At 51.1% G+C, this 21,187-nt stretch overlaps 1 protein-coding gene and 1 non-coding gene across 3 annotated transcripts in view; one reads left to right on the forward strand and one right to left on the reverse strand.

The window, feature by feature from the left end:
* ADORA1 (adenosine A1 receptor) overlaps positions 1-18,916 on the reverse strand; it is a 47,894-nt gene extending 28,978 nt beyond the window's left edge. Inside the window, exons 1-3 of one of the 2 annotated variants that reach the window (XM_004375269.2) lie at positions 18,710-18,916; positions 18,194-18,357; positions 17,454-17,851 (exon numbers count right to left, since the gene is read on the reverse strand). In XM_004375269.2, coding sequence (XP_004375326.1) covers positions 17,454-17,794 — 341 coding nt within the window. In that variant the 5' untranslated portion in view covers positions 17,795-17,851; positions 18,194-18,357; positions 18,710-18,916. The remainder of the gene's footprint in view (positions 1-17,453; positions 17,852-18,193; positions 18,358-18,709) is intronic. The other variant, XM_004375270.2, reaches the window with a different exon arrangement.
* On the forward strand, positions 8,819-8,939 carry LOC111820386 (small nucleolar RNA SNORA31). The gene has a single exon (XR_002823939.1). It is a non-coding gene; the product is annotated as a small nucleolar RNA SNORA31 (small nucleolar RNA).
* Positions 18,917-21,187: the final 2,271 nt, after the last annotated feature.

A 21,187-nucleotide genomic window follows, 5' to 3' on the forward strand; every position in this document is an offset into this window, starting at 1 on the left:
GTGGGCTGGGCATTGTGGCTATAGAGATGAATAGGTTTGGACCCTACCTTCAAATTATTCACAGGCCAGTGAGGGACAGAATCATAGTGCAATCTGACAAGGGCCGTGTTAAACGGAAATACTGGAAGCTGTATGGACATGAAGGCCAAGCAAGGAAGGCTTCCTGGAGGAGGTATCATCTGAGCTGAGGGTTAAAGAATGAGTAGGAATGAAACAAGGGAAGGTGATAGCTTTCTGTGGTATTTGTGTGTCTGTGTGTATAGGGGGTGGTCTTAGATGTCAAATCTCTTCTTTTCTTCTTCTCAACTCCAAGCCCTGGATAGGCCAAGACATGACTGGCTAGAGACAGGGAAAGGGAGTTTGAGCACAGGTAGAAGGAGGTGCGGGCTGAGCATCCAGATTGGGCCCTGTGTGCCTGCGTGTGGGCCAGGCCTGCTCAGGCCTCCTGCCAACGTGGCAGCTGGTAACTTGTCCACCTCCCCCACTAGACTCTGGGTCTGTACCCTTGGGGACGGGACTTGGTATCGTCAGAAAACACTTGTTAACTTGAACATGTAAACTGTGTTTGTACTGTCAAGGAGGATTAATGGGGGAAAGAGGGGGAGGGGGCACAAACAGGAAATAGAAGCTTGGTTGGAACTCTTGTCTGGACCAGGGAGAATGAGGGAGGGGGGTGAAGTGGGGTGGTGGAGGGGGTGGCGTGAAGCAAGCAGAGTTGAAGGAAAGGTCTGGAAGCTTTTGATCTGTAAAAATAAAAATGAAAAGCTATTGTTAGAGGCCATCGAAGATACAACTATAGGTCTCATCTCAGCTGGAGCAAAAGAGAAAGAAGGAAACCCAAGACCTAGGGCAGAAACTAGTCTAGAGAAGGACTGTCTACAGGAGCCACGGCCTCATGTACCCTGAGGCCAGAAGAACTAGATAGTGCCCAGCTACCACTAACAACCATTCTCAGTGAGGCCACGATAGATGGACCCAGATAGAAGGTGTCATGGTTCGATTTATGTCCCCCCAAAAAATGCGTGTATCAGTTTGGGTGGGCCATGATTCCCCGTATTGTGTGATTTCCTATATGTTGGAAATTCTGCCTCTATGATGTTAATGAGGGAAGGCGGGTGGCAGTTGTGTTAGTAAGGCAGGACTCAGCCTACAAGACTGGATAGTGTCCTGAGGCAATCTCTTGAGATATAAAAGAGAGAAGTGAGCAGAGAGACAGGGGGACTTCATACCACCAAGAAAGCACTGCCAGGAGCAGAGCACATCCTGGTTCCTGCGCAGAGAAGCTCCTTGTCCGGGGGAACATTGATGAGAAGGCTGACAGAGAGAGAAAGGCTTCCCCTGGAGCTAACGCCCTGAATTTGGACTTTTAGCCTACTTTACTGTGAAGAAATAAATTTGTTTGTTAAAGCCATCCACTTATGGTATTTCTGTTATAGCAGCCCTAGATGACTAAGACAGACGGGAAGAAAAATGTGGAAGAGAACTCAAATTCTTAAGTCCAGACTTACAGGGCCAGTTGAAACTAAAGAACTCCCGGAGACTATCGCCCTGAGATACTCCTTAAACCTTGAACTGCAACTACCCCAAGGGCACCTTTTAACTAAATAACAGATTGGCTCATAAAATAAAGAATATTACCAGTGAGTACTGTGCAGCTTTGAAAAATCACCTATATGAGACCAAATGGTCGACAATTACTAATTTGTGCAGTACTTGTTAAATGGGAACCTAACTTGCTGTGTAAACTTTCACCAAAAACACAATAAACTATTATTGAGAAAAAGAAAAACTATAACACCCCCACACACATATACACACGCTCACACGTACATATACACACACGTACGCATATGAGTACACACACCCTACCAAGACTCTGAAGCCACTGTGGCCTTCTGTTATGACTAAAGGTTGTTGCGGTAGGGGGGATTTCATGCCTTCACATCCTTTGCTCCAGACCTGTCACCGGCCCCTGGGGCCTGACACGCCTGCTCTGAACGTTACCTGTGTCATTGTCATTAAGCCAGCTCCACCTGCCCTCCCAAGTATGGCCCCAGGAGTCCATAATGTGATGTTTTTCTTAAGGGGAGGTGGGAGGTTGCATTTACTCAGCAGAGGACCAGGGCGACGCCACAGGCGTATCTGCCAGACACAGCAAGCGCCCCCAAACACCCTGAACGGTTTCCTCCCTGGAGGCAATTTATAGAGCTGACAGCCCCCAGGGAGCCCTTGTCTTCCTCAAGTGCCAGCTGCCTCCGGAGCTGCTCAGGACGAAAGCCCTGGGAGGATATAAGGAGGCCTGTTCACACCCCTCCTAGAAATGGCAGCACAGGGGCAGGAGGGGGATGGGCTGGGAGTCAGGAGACCAGGTACCCACCCCTCCAATTTTCCAGGTAAGCTTGGGTGAGTGCTTTCGCCTCTCTGTGCCCCAGACCCCTCCTCTGATCACTTGGGATGTTGTCATTAACCGACCCTTCCTTCTCCATTGGCTGCTCTTGCTCTGTGCAGGTGAATGTGAGCTCTCCGACTTCCTCCCGACCTGTCCACTCGGTTCTCCCACTAAGGTATCGTTCCTCCATTACAGCATTCTCATTCCTTCACTCCACGAACACTGATTAAGCACCGACTAAGGGTCACCATGAGTCGGAACCGGCTCGACAGCAGGTGACAACAACAACATAGGAGCCCTGGTGGCACAGCGGTTAAGTGCTTGGCTGCTAACCGAAAGGTCGGTGATTCAAACCCACCAGCCACTCTGCAGGAGAAAGATCTGACAGTCTGTTTCTTTAAAGATAACAGCCTTGGAAACCCTATGAGGCAGTTCTACTCTGTCCTATAGGGTCGTTATGAGTCAGGATCGACTATAAACGGCAATAGGTTTTAAGTGCCAGCCGGGCACAGCTGCTGTTGAGTAGGTCCCTAACTCATAGCAAGCCCATGCACAACAGAACGAAAAGCTGCTTGGTCCTGCACCATCCCCATGATCAGTTGCGAATCACACCATTGTTATCCATAGGGTTTTCGCTGGCTGATTTTCAGAAGTAGATTGCCAGGCCTTTCTTCCTAGTCTGTCTTAGTCTGGAAGCTCTGCCGAAACCTGTTCAGCATCATAGCAACACGTAAGCCTCCACTAGGTCGTGGCTGCACATGAGGTGCATTAGCTGGGAATCGAACCCAGGTCTTCCTCATGGAAGGCAAGAATTCTACCACTGAACCACCAATGTCCTATAGACACGTGTTTGGTACTGGAAGAAAATGAGCAAGACAGACTGAGAGAACGTCGCCCTACCCTTACAGAACCTGGTGCGTGCAACTCATTTTGACATTGACCTGAACCCGGTGAGATTACTGCGGTCACAAAACATCAAATGGTAAACGAAAAACGTGCTTTGGATGATTTGATACTAGTAACAGCCCCCATTTACTGAGTGCCTACTTGGTGCCAACTCCTTAACATACATTATCCCTAAGCCTGACAACTCTAGGAAGGAGGTATTGTTGTTAGATGCCATCGAGTCAGTTCTGACTCATAGAGACCCTATAGGAAGGAGGTATTAAAAAACCTGTTTTACAGAAGAGGAAATGGAGACTCAGAGAGGTGAAGTAACTCATCCGAGACGACACAGCTCTAATCGCTACAAGTACGATTTTTACCTGCCTCAGTCTGCCTGGGGAGACCGCTCTTACCCTTCTTTTCAGTAGTGTATCTCCATAACAGCGGGGCGGGGAGTATGGGGTGGGGAGTGCAAAGGGCAGGAGATAACTCTCTAGAAAGGGGAATCATTAAAAACATCCGGGTTAGAGGAGCTTTTTTGAAACACACCCTCCTCACTTCCGCCCCTCAGGGAACCACTGCCTGCCGGGTGGGCGTGCCTCAGGGCCCTTGTTGCTTGTTGTTGTGTGCCTTGAGTTGATTCCAACTCATAGCGACACTATAGGACAGAGTAGACCTGCCCCATAGGGCTTCCAAGGCTGTCATCTATAGGAAGCTGACTGTCATATTGTTCTCCCATGCAGCAGCTGGTGGGTTCGAAATGCCAACCTTTCGGTTAGCAGCCAAGCGCTTAACCATTGTGTCGCCAGGGCTTCTTTCCTTGCTGCCGCTGGGGTAGAATAAAAGGGTTGAGAACGAGCATTTGTCATGCTGCGGTCTCAGCCCCTGCTCTCCCAGGGGTGGGGAGTTGAGAATTGGAAACCCTAGCTCCGAGAGCAGGCTGCCTGATGAGAGCTGTGAGACCTGGCTCTCTACGCCCACATCAACCCTGCGGACCCGCACGGCACAGCTTTCTCCCATACATGAAGCCCAGGGAGATTGCTTCTGAGTGGAAGAGCTGACCCAGCGTGCCCCCAGGCCCGCCGTGCCCCCAGGCCGGCCGTGGGGCTCCCCAGTCCGGGCGGGGCTAGAGCTGGCACTTGATAACTGTCTGTTTATTGACTGGCCGTCCTCTTGCTGCATTCGCTGAAAAGGCTGCTGCTCTGGGCTGCTCAATGCCCCGTGGCAGCTAGGAAATGATCCTGATTGTAGGGCTGGGGAGGAACATCCGAGGTTAACACAACCCAGGAGGCCAGACCACCAGGTGGGTTCCACAAAGTGGGAAGTGAGGCTCCAAGAGGCCACAGCATCGGGGGACAGGACTCCTCCCACGTGTCACTGAGGATGGGCAGAGACCTGGAGTGGGGGTCAGGGCACCTTGGCTATCTCAGAAGTCACTGGGCCCCATTCTGAATGGCACCTCTGCTGCTGTCATCTTCTGGAGACTTTGCAGAGCTCAGAGCCACGCGTTCTTACTGCGGTGCTCCCAGCCCAACAAAGCCAACAGCCTCCTCAGATGTGCAGTTGGGAGCCAAGGACTAGAGAGGACAGAGTCACTGCGGACACCAGGAAGCCTGCTCGATGTTTGCGAGACCCCTTCTTTGAGGCTGTGTAAGGCAAGAAAGGGGCCATCTGCCTGACCACACGAGGGGACGAAAGATGGAAATGAGCGAGACAGAAGACCCTAAGTGGACCTGACATCACATCACCTCCACCTGAGTACCTGGCACCTAACAGGATCTGAACCTCCTCCCAGTTTCTCCCCTCCCCATCTGTACCCATCTCCAGGAATGGCACCACCATCCACCCAGTGGCTTAAGCCATAAACCTGGTGTTATGGATTGAATTGTGTCCCTCAAAAGATCTGTTGAAATCCTGACACCTGTACTTGTGAATGTGACCCTATTTGGGAAAATAAGGGTTTTCTTGGCAGATGTTATCAGTTAAATTAACAAGTTTATACCAGAGTAGGGTGGGTCCTAATCCTAATCCCTTCTAAGATGAGTCTTACAAAATAGGACAGACACTGAAATAGAGCAACACACGCAGGGAAAGACATGTGAAGATGCATCTCCAAACCAGTGAATGCCAAGAGATGCCTGGGGCCACAGACACTGAAAGGGGTAAGGAGGGATCTTCCCCTAGAGCCCGCAGAGACACAGCCTAACCCAGCCAGTGCCTGAAGTCAGACTCTCAGCCTCCAGAACCATGAGAGAACAATTCTGTAGTATTTTGTTACAGCAGCCCTTGGAAACTTGGAGAGTCACGATTGACTTCTTCTCCCACCTCGAACATCCAACCCACTACCAGAATCCCTTGCCATTGCATCGATCCCAACTCATATCGACTCTGTAGGACAGAGCGTTTCCCCCATAGCGTTTCCAAGACTGTAATATTTATGGAAGCAGAGTGCCACATTGTTCTCCCGCAAAGTGGCTGGTGGGTTCAAACTGCCAGCGGTTACGGTTAGCAGCTGAGCACTGTAACCACTGTGTCACCAGGAAGCCAATCCACTGCCAATTGGTTCCACCTCTGTTGTTGTTGTTGTTAGCTGCCACCAAGTCACCCCAACTCATGGTGACCCTGTGCACAACTGAACAAAATGCTGCCCCATCCCCATGATCGGTTGCCCATGAGACTTCGGTGAGTTATAGGGTTTCCATTACTGCTTTTCAAAAACAGATCTGTAGGCCTTTCTTCCTAGCCCAGTGTTAATCTGGAAGCTCTGCTGAAACCTGTTCAGCATCACAGCAACACATAAGCCTCCACCGACAGAGGGGCGGTGGCTGTGCATGTGAATTGAACCCAGGTCTCCTGCATGGAAGGTGAGAATTCTACCACTGAACCACCGCTGCCTCCTGGTTTTAACTCTCACGTACCGGAAATCTTCCTAGTTCTCTCCATCTCCACTGCCTCCTCCGCTCCCCGCCTGGCCCCCACCCCGGCCATCTGCGATGCCCCCCAGTCGGTCCTCCCACGTCCTCTCTTACCCTACTCCAATCCTTCCTACACACAGCAAACAGGGTGACCTCCTTATATTAATGCAGTGAATTATACTGATTGGTTTTTCAAATGTTAAACCACCCTTGAATACATGGAATAAATACTTCTTGGTTCTGATGTATTATCCTTTTTACATCGCTGGATTTGATTTACTAATATTTTGTTAAGGATTTTTGACCTTTTAAAAATGTAATTTGGATGATATAGTCATTCCCTGCTTAAACTATTCCGAGGCTTCACAATGCATGAAGAATAATTCCAAACTCTTGACCGTGAACCACGAGGCCTATAAGGCCCTACTAAGTCCTCGGGCCATTGTGGGTCTCTGGGGACATTGGCAGAGAATACCAGGACGGCTTCCTCTTCCTCGTGTTCTTCCCTAATTGTAATTGTAGCCATCTGTTCGTTTCCACGTGCACTGACCCTCTCTCCCCTAGTCTCTGCATTCCATGAGGGCAGGGGCCACGGCTGACTGTTCGATCATGACGCGTGCTCAATGCGCCCAGTACCGGGCGCACAATCTGGCCCTTCTGAATTAAAGAAGGAACGGACCCTCCACCTCCTCCGTGCTGACACCTGTGCAGCTGAACATGGCCGGTGGTAAACACACAACCATGCTGCCTAGTCTCACTTTAAATTCATCACCATGAACTTCAAGGGGGCCCTTAGTGCTGCCCCCCATCATACTCAACTTCCTGAGTCTAGTCACTCTCCTACTTCCTAGAGAATTATTTCATACTCTCTGCAACATCTCCTCCCCCACCTTCACTCTCAGCTGATGACCTTGCTTCCTACTTCACTAGGAAAACTGAAACAGTCGGGAGAGAAGTTCACCTACCAGCATCTGCGCCCACATACTCCGCCTTCCTGCCTGTTACCACAGATGAACTGCCATGCTCCTCTCTCAAGCCATTCCCTCTGTTTACGCCGTAGATCTTGATCCTACTTGCCTAAACAAGGACCAATACCAATTGTCGCTGAGTCAATTCCATCTCATGGCAACCCCATGTGTGTCAGAGAACTGTGTTCCACAGGGTTTTCAATGGCTAATTTTTTAGAATTAGATCACCAGGACTGTCTTCCAAAGCAGCTCTACATGGACTCGAACTCCAATCTTTCAGTTAGCTGCCAAGTGCATTAACGATTTGGACCACCCAGGGACTCCTAAACAAGGACATCACCCCGGAAATTCTCTCCTTTGCTCTATCATTAGTTTTTCACTTTCAACTGGATTTTCGATCAGCGCACAAATACAGTAACATCTGTTCTATCTTAAAAAAAAAAACAAAACACAAAGCAAAATGCCTTGTACCCACTCCCCTGCCAGCTACTGCCCTCTTACTTTGCTCGTCTTTGCAACAAAATTCCTCAAAAGAGTAACCTATCCCTGCTGCCTTCCATTTCACTCCTCCTCTCTTGAGCCTGCTCCAATCAGGGTTTCCACCCTTCCACTCCATTGACAACTGCCTTGTCAAGGTCACCAGCTGCCTTGCTAAATCCAATGGTAATTCTCAGTCCTCACTCACTTGCCCATTGGCAGCATTTCAAACAGCTGATCTCTTGCTCCTCCTTAATCCACTGCCTACACTTGGCTTCCAGGACGCCACACTCTTGGCTCTTGGCTTTCTTCCTACATCCCTGGTTCTCCTTCAGTCTCATTTGTGGGTGCCTCCTCTTCTCCCCAGCTTCTCAATGCTCAGTCCTCGGTCCTCTTCTCTTTATCTATACTTTCTCTCTTGGGATCTCAGCCAGCCTCATGGATTGAAACTCCATCTGGAGGCCAGTGGCTCCCACATTTATTTCCCCAGCCCAGATCCCTCTTTTGAACTCCATCCTTGTATATCCAACTGCCTGCTTGTCTGAGATATCTGATAGACAGTTCAAACTCAACATATCTAAACCTGAACTCCTTTTCTTGCTCCCAAGCCTGCACAACCTGCAGCCTTTCCCACCTGGGAGTATGCCAACTCCATCCTCCCAGTTGCTTAAGTCTAAAACCTGGGAGTCATCCTTGACTCTTTCTCTCACATCCCACATCCAATCCATAAGCAAGTCCTTTGGCTCTATCTTCAAAATATAGCCAGCCTTTGAAGAAATCATGGTAGACTTATACAACGGAATTCTACACAGCAATAAAAAAATAAAAAATAAATCTACTGCTTCACTCAGTAACAGGGATGAATCTCAGACATAATCTTGAGCTTCAGAAGCCAGACAAGACAGTGCGTACTGCTTGATTTCATTTAAAAAGTTCAAGACCAGACAAAATAATTTAGGGGATAAAGGTCAGAATGGTGGATACCTTTGGGAGAGTACTTCTTGGGAGGGGCACGAGGGAGTGCTGAAAATGTTCTAAACATCAATCTAGGCAACGGTTACATAGATGTGTACATTCGTAAAAAATTATTGAGCTAGATGCTTACGATTTATCCACCTTAATCTATGAAAATTTTACCTCAAGCAAAAGGAAATAAAAAGTTAAGATTTAAAAACGCACATACAACGCATCTGCCTGACAGACCTGGAGCAGTTAATGTCAGCTTCTAAGATGCAAGAAGAGGGTTTCCTTGAGCTTTCTGTCTGCCTGCTTGTGGCAGCCAAGACTGAATGGGGGAATACAGGAATGACTAAAAATGGGGGAGGGGAAGGGGGATACTTTATTTTTGCAACTCAGAAATAACCTTGTAAACAGTGAAGAACCTGTTTTACTCCACAAAAGGAATCTTAAAATTTGAGTTTACATGAGAAAAAAAGAGAATGCACATCAGAATTAATCACTTTTTACACCTCCTCCGCTACTGAAGCCACCCTCTTTTCTTGCCTGCAGAAAGTTCCTAATTAATCCCCTCCTTCCACCCTTTCCCCCTACAGCATATTCTCTACCCAAGAGCCACAGGGATCCCTTAAAACCTAAATCAGGTCATGTTACTCCTCCGCTAAAGCTAAAGCCCTTCCAGTGGCCTTCAAGGCCAAGCTTGGAAGCAGTTCCTTCCAGTTCAAACCCCCTGCTGAGAATTTGCATTTCTAACAAGTTCCAAACCTACTGCCATCCAGTCTACTCCTGCGACCCTACAGGGCAGAGTAGAACTGCCCGCAGGGGTTCCAAGCTGTAATCTTTACGGAAGCAGACTGCCACATCTTTCTCCCACATAGGGGCTGGTGGGTTCCAACCACTGACCTTTCAGTTAGCAGCCAAGTGCTTTAACCACTGCACCACCAGAGCTCCTTACTAGTAGAGCAGTGGTTCTCAAAATTTATTATACATAAGAATCACCAGGGGATCGTGTTAAAATGTAGATTCTGATTTAGTATACCTAAGGTGGAAACACAAATTCTCAGCAGAGGTCCGAAGCCTTTTATAGAACGAACCAGTTCGAAGTCCTGCTTCAAGTCCCTACAAGGGCCAGCAACCTGTTATCTTTTCAGCTGTACCATTGGACCACACTCTCCCTTATCACAGGCCTTCTAGCTAGTCCCCAAACACTTCAGGGTTGTTCCTGCCCTGAGGCCTTCACTCTGGTTCCTTCCTCTGCAGGGTGTGTTCTCCCAATACATGCATGGTCTAGTCCCTCCTCTGCAAGGTTTTGCTCAGACATCATCTTTTTTTTTTTTTTTTTTTAATTGTTGGGCTTTAAGTGAAAGTTTACAATTCAAGTTAGTCTCTCATACAAGAATTTATACATACCTTGTTTTGTGACCCTACTTGCTCTCCTTATACTGTGACAGCACACTCTTCCTTTCTACCCTAGATTTCCCGTGTCCATTCAACCAGCTCCTGACCCTCTCTGCCTTCTCATCTCACCTCTGGACGGGAGCTGCCCATTTAGTCTCATGTATCTACTTGAGTTAAGAAGCACACTCTTCATGAGTATCATTTTACGTCCCAGAGTCCAGTCAGACGTCATCTTCTTGATGAAGCCTCACTGATCCCCACTATTTAAAATTGCAACACTTTCTCCCCCCACCCTCCCCCATTCTGGCATTCCCAATCCATTTACCTTGCTCTTTTTTTCTGCTTTCAATAGTATATTTCACCTTTTAATACTCTGCATAATTTACATATCGTGTTTATTATTTAGCATCGGTCCTCTAACCCATTAGAATGCAGGCTCCTCAAGGGTCTTTGTTTTGTTAATAAATATATTCCAAGAATCCATAACAGTGCCTGGCACATGTGAGGCACTCAGTAAGTATTTGTTGAATGAATTAATGAATTAAAAAAAAAAAACCCATTGCCGTCAATTTGATTCCGACTCATAGTGACCATCTATATTACGGCTGTGGTGGGGACAAGCCAGTTGCCTTCTGCCCCCAAAGGACACAGAAGTTCTGGAGGTAGGTGGCAAGAAGCCAGCCCCAAGGGGCCTGCTGCCGCATGACCTGGGGTGAGAGAGTGAGTATGGAGTAGGGTCCAGCTGTCCAGCCCAAGCAATGCCAGGTGTCAGGGACCAGCCTCCTGCCACCCCAGCTCCCACCCCAGCTATGTTAGGAGTTTCTCCCTTAGTTACCTTGGTCTCTAGGAATCCACAGTCTCAGCAATGGCCAAGAGCTTCCAGACAGAGGCAGAGACCGGATCAGCCAGTCCACCTCTGTATCCTCAGGTCCAGCACAGTGTCTGGCACATAGCAGTTGCTCAAAGCAGGTTTATGAAATAGGTAAGTGGATGTTGCCAGCCCCATCCCCACACTTCTCTGCAAGCCTGCTAGGGGAACAGCCACCAGGGTGAGGAGCAATGCAGGAGAAGGTGCCCCGATTTCCTGTTCTCTGGGGTCAGAGAAAATCCTGGCCAGCTGCCCCCATTCTCCTGACCACCCCCAAGCCAGTATTTCCAAGGACGTGGACGCCAAGGCCCACCCACCTGCCTTCCCTTCTTCTCCCCATCCCCACCACCCTCTCCCCCAGCCTTTTCTTTGTTCCACAGCAGCTGGGAGGCTCTTCTGGGCTTTACTGAGGGGTGCTGAAGCTGAAGCCGTGATTCATGCCGCCCAAGGAGCTGTGTCTCTCAGCCTCCTGCCTCTCTATTTGTGCGCTGTGCCCACTCTGCCAAATAGGGCCAACCAAGAAGTACCACCTACCCACCAAGCTCTCATCCTGGAGCTGCTCTCCTCACCAAGACACAACGAAACAGGACTCCCAGGCCTCAGGGAATAGTGACTGGTCAGTAAGGATGAGACCTGGGGCCCATAAAGTCCTGCCCTCCCAAGCCAGAAGGGTACATGAGCTGAGGAGTGCCAGACGCAGCTCTGGGAATTCACAAGGTCGGCAAAACTGGGGCAAAGAGGGGAGTTGGAATAAAAGCAGTTGGGAAATACTTAACCTCATAAGAAAATTCTTACAGATAGAGACTGTGCTGTTTACCAGGAGGTACGACCCTATGAACATGTGAACTGTGGGTATCATTACGTGCTATTTGCAAGAACAAAAAATTGGTAACAGTCTAAATGCCCAATATAAATAAAACGTGATAGCCAAATTTTCTTTTACTCCCAATGTTTATGCAGGCCTACTTTGTGCCGGCCATGGGGGTACATGGGTATGAAGGCCAGTGTGGTCTGGCTGGCCCTGTCGGCACTTACCAAGCCCAGAAAGACAGACATTCAGTAGAAAGCTACCCTGGCAATGAGTGATGTGGAAGAAGCAGATCCTACCTGAGCACCTAACAGAGGAAACTAATTTGGGCCAAGTGAGGAGCAGGGAGGGGTTCAGGGAAGTCTCCCCAAGGAGGGGCTATTTTAGCTGAAAGCTAAAAGATGAGTAGCATACAATCCCATACTATGCCATCATAAACAGTCCTTACACAGTAATGTCTACGGACTTGAGGAAACACGTGTAACATTAAGTGAATAAAATGGGATATAAACCCATTGCCATCGAGTCGATTCTGACTCATAGCGACTCTATAGGACAAAGTAGAACGGCCCCATAGGGTTTCCAAGGCTGTAAATCTTTACAGAAGCAGATTGCCACATCTTTCTCCTATGGAGCAGCTGGTGGATTCGAACCGCTGACCTTTCAGTTAGCAGCCAAGCGCTTAACCACTGTGCCAACAGGGCTCCTAAAATGGTATATAGTGCCGTGTATATATAGATTCTCTTAACCATGTAAAAATAATTCATCTCTCTCTCTCTCTACATATATATATATATATATATTTGGAAAATTTTTCTGGAACTCCAAATGTTCACAGCAGTAGCTGTTAAGTGGTGAAATTGCTGGTGATTTTATCATCTGTATTCTTTCTTATATTTTTCAAATTTTTAACAATAAACATGGATTGCTTTTATGCTCAGAAGTTAACATCAAATGTCAGGGTATGGATTCCACTCCAGTGACCCCCAGCATCTTGGCCATTCCCGCGCTACCAAGAAGTGTTAACACCTAGGCAGTTTGCTTCTAACATACACTGAGACTTCCTGGAAACCATTCCAACGCCAGCTGGGCGAATCTTTCATCCTTCAAACTAATCTATATCCTTCTACAACCCCCTGGCTAGACACACTCTTTAGCAGAACCGATCCTAAAGGCTATCTCTAATTCAAACAAATTATTTTTAAAACACAAAGCTACTCCCCCTCTAAACTAATTTGTTGGCTTAAACTGTCCAGGCTGCGTTTTTCTTCTCTGTTCCTTGAGAAAATCCTGCTCTAGGCTTTTGCATCAGAAGTGGGGAGGCAGGAGGCAGGGGTCAGAGGAAGGAAGGGCTCAGGGCTGAGTGACAGTAACCATGAACCAACATGCACCCTCCCTGGGCCTCGGTTTCCTCATCTGCAAGCGAAATGGGGCGAGGCTTCCAGGCTTCCTCCGGCTCCTCTCCTGCCTCGGACACTCTAGTCCTATGACTAACGCCTCCTTAGACAGAGGATCTGGAGATGGCCTACCTCTCCTGAAAGCAGATAGCGGGACTAGAGAGCAATTGTTCTGGGGTAGTTGCAGAGAACTGCCCAGCTAACCAGAGTGGGGACGGCTAAATGGATGCCCTAAAGTCGAACATGCCCTAATCCAACAGCTTTCTCTCCCTGCCCCAGCTCTGGCCCCGCGTACCAGGCCTCCCCCACTCCCTCTGTGCTTTCCCGAGCCTGGCAGCCCAGCTGGGCAGGCTTCCAGTTATGGACAGAGGCAGGCCTGCCGGCGCTCCACTGCCCACTGGTGGGAAGGTGCCCCGACTGGGCAGGGAAGAGGAGCCGCAGGCGTGGGCTGAGAGCAGTACAGAGGTCATTGGCAAAGATCAGAGGAGAAAAGTCACCCCACTGACAGCCTTAGGGAGACTCCTCCATAAATCCTATAGCTTCCGGGACGTGACTCAAGATGCATATGGCTTCTTGGTTTAAAACCAAAACCAAAACCAAACCCATTGCCTTTGAGTTGATGCCAACTCAGCTTGAGACATCAGCTAAACAGCCCTGGATTCAAATCCGGGCTCTGCTCCTGACAAGCTGTTTGTCTAGGTAAATTATTGAACCTCTCTGAGCCTCAGACTTCAGTTCATCTATAGAATTATTTATGGAATGGGGATAACAACAACCTCTACCAGGAGACACTGTGAGCATTAAATGAGATAAAGCATATAAAACACACAGCATCCTGCCTAGCACACAATCAGCGGAGTTAAAAAAACACAACACAACAAAACCGTCCCAAGATCCCAGCAAAGTACTTGTAGGAACCATAATAAGAAAGAACCACAGTGTTAGAGCTGAAAGGAACCTCAAAGACCTCAAATCCAATCCCTTCCTTTGTTTAACCAATAAAGAAAGAAAAAGGCTCAGAGAGGTCAAATAACTTGTCCAAGGTTGCACAGCTAGTTAGCGACAGAGTAGAATTCAAAGTCAGGTCTGTCTGACTCCCAAACGCCTGCCACCCCTTCACCACACCCCAACTCATCTGTCCATAGACACCCCTTGTTAGGGTTTCCTTTCCACAGAGAGGATTTTAGGCAGGGAGCCCCTGTTGGCACTCCTCCACACAACCTGCCCCCTGGAGTGGGCATCAAATTGCCACAAGCCTGTGGAGGTGTCATGCAAATGACATGCAAAATACATGTAAATGACCACAGGTTATTGATGAATCAACAATTTGCGTTTTTATTATATGTAACTAGATCACACTACATGATGTGAATCGCTTTTCTCTCTTGGTCTTCTGCCAAGTAGGAGGAAATAAAATTTGTGGTTGACTGACCAGCCCTCCGCCCAAACCATGCCTGGCCTGGTGCAGGCCTGAGCTGAATCCTGCCATCTGGACACCCAATACATGCCTCATACTTAGTCAATATTACTCCCTGGAGCCCAGGACACAGCTGCCTTGGACTGGCTCGTCTGGGCAGTGAGCAGGGTGTCTGGGCACCTCTAGCTGAGAAGTGTTCCCACAGACACAGCCACCCACTGATTCCAGCTGGTCAGAAGGGAGCAGAGCATGCTGTTCCTCCTGCCGGGGGACCTGGGCAGTGACGAGAACAGGCCCAGAGAGGCCCATCACCAAAGCCCAGCTTCTGTGTCCTGCTTCAGGAACTGGGCCCCAGCAGCCTTTTTCTGACTCACGGCCTGCTGGTGTGAGGCTCTGAAGGAGCCACATCTGAGCTGACAGGGGCAGCTGTAGCCAGGGCCATGAGGGAGAAGGGGAGATGGGTCTGGTCCACAGGAAGACGGTGAGAGGTTGGACATCTGGAAGGCCTTCCTGAGGCTCAACCATATGAGCTCTGGAAACTCCTCCAGCTCCATCCAGTCAATGTTCCCTGAGTGTCTGCTGTGTATGTGCCAGGCACTGTGCTGGGCATTGTGGAGAATTGTGGAAACAAACAAGAGGTAGTCACTGCCTGGTCACTCTCCCTGAGGCAACAACAGTTCCACCAGGACAGAGGAAACATGACAAACGAAGCCTAACAGGACTTCGCCTTCCTGGAAGTGTTATGTGTGTGTGCGTGTTGCCTGTATAAGAGCACGAGCGTGTGTTTGTGTAGGGGGTGAGGGACACATAGGACTTTCCCATCCAGCCCCACTTGGAGCTCTGTGTTAATAATGATAATAAAACTACAAACATAAACCTACTGTTTACCGATTGCTTATTAAGTGCTTTGTATGTACGAGTTCATTATATTCTTCCAGTAACCCTAGAAAGTAAGTACTATTATTAGCTCCCCCTTTTACAGAGGAGGAAACTAAAGCTTAAATTTAGAGATTAGGTAAGTGACTTTCCCAAGGTCACACAGCTAGAAATTCATAACAAGGACTTTTTATAACAAGCTAGTTTTACTAGCTTCTGTACATTAAATTCATAACATGCCATTATTACTAGCTTCTGTACATTACATTCATAACACGCCAGTATTGCTAGCTTCTGTGCATATCCTGCCTCTTTCCTCAGAAGAACCCTCAGCTGGTGGAGACAGGAGCAAAGAGCAACAGGGGTTGCCTCCTGAGGAATGAGCCTGTTGCTCCTGCCAGCTTAGCCATCTCACCCCACCCAGCAGGAAGGCACATCCTACATGCCGTGACCTCCGTCACATCACGACCTGGCCTCTGGCTCACCTCAGCACCCACTCAGCAGACAGATTTTCTTGAGCAGCCTTCCCGTATCTCCACATCTGCGAGAGTTTCCTAATGTGGCAACACTTGGTTATAACAGCCGGGCTCGGAGGCCCAGCCCATCCTAATGGGTTGAGACCAGCTTCATCTGCAACAATGACCTGGCGCTAATGGCAGCCGCCACACATGTGCCACGTGCACAAGGGCCGCAGGGGCTGAACTGAGGGATTCTGGGCTGCCTCCCCCCGGTATTTCCTTCTCCCCTGAGCTGCAGCCTTCAGCCCACCTTCCCTGGGAGGCAGGAGTTTGTGAGGGAGGTAGAGGAACCCAGGAACCAGCATAGAGATGCTGGGGGAATCAGGAAGGCAGGCAGGCAGTGGAATCAAGGCCCTGCTCCCAGCCAGCTTCAGGGGACCCTCTGGGTCTTAAGTTTCCCTTTACCAGCTCCTGTTCCACCTCACGGTGAGAACAGAAAAACAGTGCACGAGAATGGGTTTTGAGAAGTTACATGCACACAAATGTAATGCAAAGGGGAGAACCATGGGTGCCGAGGCCTGCCCGGGAAGGCAGCCAAGTGAGGCCAGGGGCCCGTGTCCCAGATATGGAAACTAGGCCCGGGTTGGCAGGTGCCGGACATGGTCAGAGCTCCCCAACAGAAAGGGAATCTACTGATGACAAGAGTTTAAAGAGGGCATGGGCACGCTGGACAAGAGTGTCCCTTCAGGGCCAGTCCCTGGCAGTGCGCCTAGGCACTCACTGGCACTTGGTGGCCCAGGCACTGCCTGGTAATGAGATTATGGCCTGGCAGGCCTGGGCTGGGAGCTCCAGTGTGCACTAGGCACCCGTACTGACGACCGAGGGCACCAGCCACCAGCCCCAGTGCTGCCTGGGAGCAGAAAGCACCTCTCCTGTGACGGGCAAAGCCACACAAGGTTTTGCAAGAGAAACAGGAACATTAAGGACAGGTGCCAGCACTGCACCCTCCTCCTGCCTGCAGCAGAGATCCTGTAAGTGGGAGTTGGGCAGAGGCAATCAGAGCACTTGAGTTCAGCAGGTAGCTCCAGAGGGTGGGGCCGGCTGACACAGAGATACCAGAGAAGAAGAAAGTGAAAGAGTGTCTTCAGGAAGCCTGCCCAGATCTGGCTGGGGAGCAGCACTCCCAATGTGCCCCCCTCAGCTCATTCTCACTGCCCCAGCTATCTGCTCTGCCCCTTTCTGCTTCCCTGTGGACTGGTGGAGCTCATCTCGTTCCCACTCAGCACTCACTGGGACCCTGTCTTGGTGGCCCCTTCAAACCCACCACCAACCACCCCAGGCCTGACAGGCAGCTTCAGGTTCCCTGATCATGTCAGGAGAACAGCAGCAGTGTCCACTCTGGGGTCCTGGACAGTGCCAGGTTCACCGTCCTTCAGCCACCCAGCCCCCTCCTGCTTCTCCAACTGCAGCTCAGCCTGGCCCTGCAGGGCAGATGACAGGAAGGCAGCGTGAGGACTGGGCACAGTGTCCCCAGAATGCTGGGCTTACTGGGGTCTCACAGTCTACCTTTCATCCTCTCTACATGGCCCTCAAGGCCACTAGCACGGGGGTGTGGGCACCTTCCACTGCCGTGGACTCACCGGAGCGGGATCTTGACGCGGAGGTAGCGGTCCACGGCAATTGCCAGCAGGGCCAGGATGGAGCTCTGGGTGAGGATGAGGACAGGACAGGCGAACATGAGGCAGGTGTGGAAGTAGGTCTGTGGCCCAATGTTGATGAGGATGGCCAGCGGGATGACCAGAGCACCCACTGCCACGTCAGCCACAGCCAGCGACACGATGAAGCAGAAGGTGGCATCCCGCAGCGCCTGGTTCACCTTCACCGCCCAGATCACCAGCACGTTCCCGGGCACAGAAACCAGGGTGATGAGCACCTCGATGCTAATGTACGCGGCCTGGAAGGCCGAGATGGAGGGCGGCATGGCGGGCACAGGCTGGACACATCAGCAGGCAGGCACCGAGGGGCGTGAGGCAGGCACCTGTGGTCACGGAAGCCTGGGGTGGGGAGGCCCGCCTGGGAGGGGGAGGGGAGTCCAGGCAGCTCTGGGACTCCCGCTACCCTTTGAGCAGGGCCCCACTTGGCACAGCCAGTGCCTGCCCAGGCTGGAGGGGGTCCCTAGGTCCTTTCCCTGCCTAATCTCTGTCTCCTCCCGTCATTATCCCCAGAGGTTCCATTCAGCAACTTAAAATAGCATAGCTCACTCCTCCACCGGCTTTTTTAATCAGGTGTGAGGCAGCTCCCAGCATACACACACCTCGCAGGGGTCCCCGTGCCTGGCTCTGCCCACCCATGCCCACAGAGCAAGATGCAGGGAGCTCACCATCCTGCCTGTTGGCCGGCAGGGGGTCCCAGAGGCGGCACCCAAAGTTCTGGGCACCTGGAGCCGCCCAGAGCTCCGGAGCCGCGCTGGGCAGGGCTGGGTTCTGGGCACCGCTCGGCAGCTCATCGTCCTCCAGGCTCCCGCCGCGGCGCTCCCAGCCCGGCCTTTCAAGCAATCACATGGTGCAGCAGAGACTCAGCCCAGGACGCTTTTAAAGAGGTAGCGCCCCTGTTTCGCACCTGGGACTGGCGTGGCAGGCATGGGTTTGGGGCACTAAGCTCAGGACAAGGCTTGGGCGCGGACTCCCCAGACGCTAGCTAGTGCGCACACGTGCCTGCGCCCACCTACCTGAGACATTGCTGGTGCGTGGCTCCTAGCTGTCCCCCAGTCCCGCTCTAGCTCTGCCAGGGACCCTTGCTCACCGCCTGCCCCAAGGAGGGCATTCCAGTCGCTTCTTTCAACCCTCTCCTGCACCCCACTGGGGAGCCCCAGGGGAAAACCGAGGCACAGACTTACCCAAGGTCACCAAAGCCGGCAGAGCTCCTGGCTACCCGAGCTCTATTGCCCAAGTGTCCCGCAGCTCGACGCCTTCAGCAGCCGCTCGCTCTGGGGTGCCGGGAGAATCCAGGACCGGCTAGGGGGATGGTAGCTGGCTGGGACTTGGCTCCGGGCGCCGGCGCCTCGGTCGCCCCCGGCGCGGGAGCTGAGTGACAGACTCCGCACACCAGGAGGGGGCGGCGGGGGCGGCACCCGCGGGCCCCTCCCTTCTCGCCCTCCGTCTCCTGCCCCACCCCTCCTCTAAACAAAGGAAGTGATTCTGGGTGAAAAAAGCTGGGAAAATGCGAGCTCTCCGAAGTGTCTGGTGGATTGATCCAGCCTGGAATTAGATAGGTGCAGCCTCCCGGTGTCCACTCCCTCCTTTCTGGATGCGGGATGCCCCGGGAGCCCTGGCCCAGCTCCAGAGTCCCCTCCACTACTCACAGTGGCGCAGCATCTCACCCGCAGGGCTCCGAAATGCCTCCCTGGCTGACACTACCCCGCTAGTCCTGTCCTGTGCCCCCCTCTCCCGTTAAATCCAAAAACCCTGCACCAAGATGAACGCCGTCCCTGCATCTTCTCGGGAACTAACATCCCTGGAGCACACGGTAGTTTTTTAGGCTCTAGCTTGAGTCATTATACATATTCCTTTCTCATCCATCTTTCAGAGCTACCTTTTCCTCTATTAGCAATTTCCATTTTACAGATGCGGACACTGGACACTGAGGCCCAAAGAAGCGACCTAGCTTCCCAAGATGTTCTCTGTCAATGCCACCCGCTCTGTGCCCCTTTTCTTTCCCCCTTCTTCTTCTTCATAGCAAAGTACGGAAGCCATAAAGCATCTTGTCCAGTCCCTCATGGTATAGACAAAGAAGCAGACTCAGGGAAGCAAAGGACTTCCACAAGGTCACACAGCAAATTATAACGGAGCCAGAGTAAGAACCCCAAAAATCATCAGCGTGAGAACTCCTGACTCCCTGCACGGTGCTCCCCGCTCTGTGCCCCATCCGCCTCTTGGCTGCCCCCCCGCACAGGTGCAGTCTTAGTTTAGGTGTCTCCCAGATGCTGATCAGGACCACCCTGGGGGCAGACCCACCTGTTCTCAGAATGGATGCCTTGCAGGGAACCCAACCTGAGATATCCTTGTTCATGCGTATTGAGGAGTCCTGGGAGGGCAAAGAGCTGGGCTATGGGATCCACAGTGCCACCTGGGCATGCCCTGGCCTCTGGGGCAGTGCCACCTTGTTGGATCTCAAGATGCCAAGAGAGGGGTTCTACCACAACCTGAGTAGCTGGGGGCAGGAAGCAGGCTGAGTCTTCCTCGTTGAAGGAGGAAGCCCAGTGTGGGGAAAGATAACTTCCATTTCTGCCTTGAGGGGGAGCAAGGAATCTGTGCCTCACACTGTAAAACTGCAGTTCTTCCCTACAGCCATGATATTGGAGAAACCAGAAATTGTGGACTCTCCTTCCTCCTCCTTCTCCTCCACTTCCCCTGTGGACTGCCTCAGCCCTTCCAGCTGGCATCCCAGAATTCTGCCCACTCCTCGTGTGAACATGCAGGTCTTTGCATCCATCCCCCTGCCTCTCAGCCCTTTTCTTGGTTCAAGGCTTCCCATCGCCCCGGCCTCTCATGCTGCTGTTGTTTGGTGTTAGTTGAGTGGATTCCCTACTCAAAGGGACCCCACGTGAGCTCTTCCTAATATTCACCCAGCCCCCAACATCTCAGAATCACCCAGTTGTCAGAGCTTAGGGCAGGGGGTGGGTGAGTGAGGTCGCTCTATCTGACTTTCAGCAGCATCTTCAGCTCCAGAGGGTGCCTGAGCACCCCCCCATACACACACTCCCACCCAACTCCTCTTACCTAAGGGTTGTGGATATGTAATAGATATATTTGCATAATACTTATGGGTAATTTATTTGCCCCCCTCCTCCCCCCCCAAAAAAACCCAAACTCATTGCTGTAGAGTCGATTCTGACTCATAGTTCTGGGCAAAATAAGCAAAAACTCTCTTCCCTTCTCCCCTGCCTCCATGTCTGCCTATTCCCAGGGGCAGCCTCCCTGGGGAGCAGACCAGCAAGTGTGAGAATGAGCTGGCCAAAGCAGGGTCTTCCCAGGAAGCTGCTCTGGGAAAAGCACAGTCTCCGTGGAGCCTCTGGCCAGGAGTGTGGGTGCCAGGCGCTCCTGGGAAGCATGGCCGTCTGGTGGGGTGAAAAGAGCATTTGACTGCAAGTCAGAAGAGCTGGAAGCTGGCCTCGAGGCCCCACTCTACCATAAACTGGCTGTGTGGCCTCAGGCAAATCACTTTTCCTCCCCTGGCCTCAATTTACTCATCTGTAGACTTAGACAAATTATGTCTAATATCCTTTCTGCTTCCATAGCCAGTAAGTCCATCCCAAGATGGGAAAGATGCCCCAGGGCAGACAACATGGGGGCTGGTCCTAGAAACCTTCTAATCC

This window comes from Trichechus manatus, unplaced genomic scaffold (assembly GCF_000243295.1).
Source record: "Trichechus manatus latirostris isolate Lorelei unplaced genomic scaffold, TriManLat1.0 scaffold00035, whole genome shotgun sequence".
Taxonomy (NCBI): domain Eukaryota; kingdom Metazoa; phylum Chordata; class Mammalia; order Sirenia; family Trichechidae; genus Trichechus; species Trichechus manatus.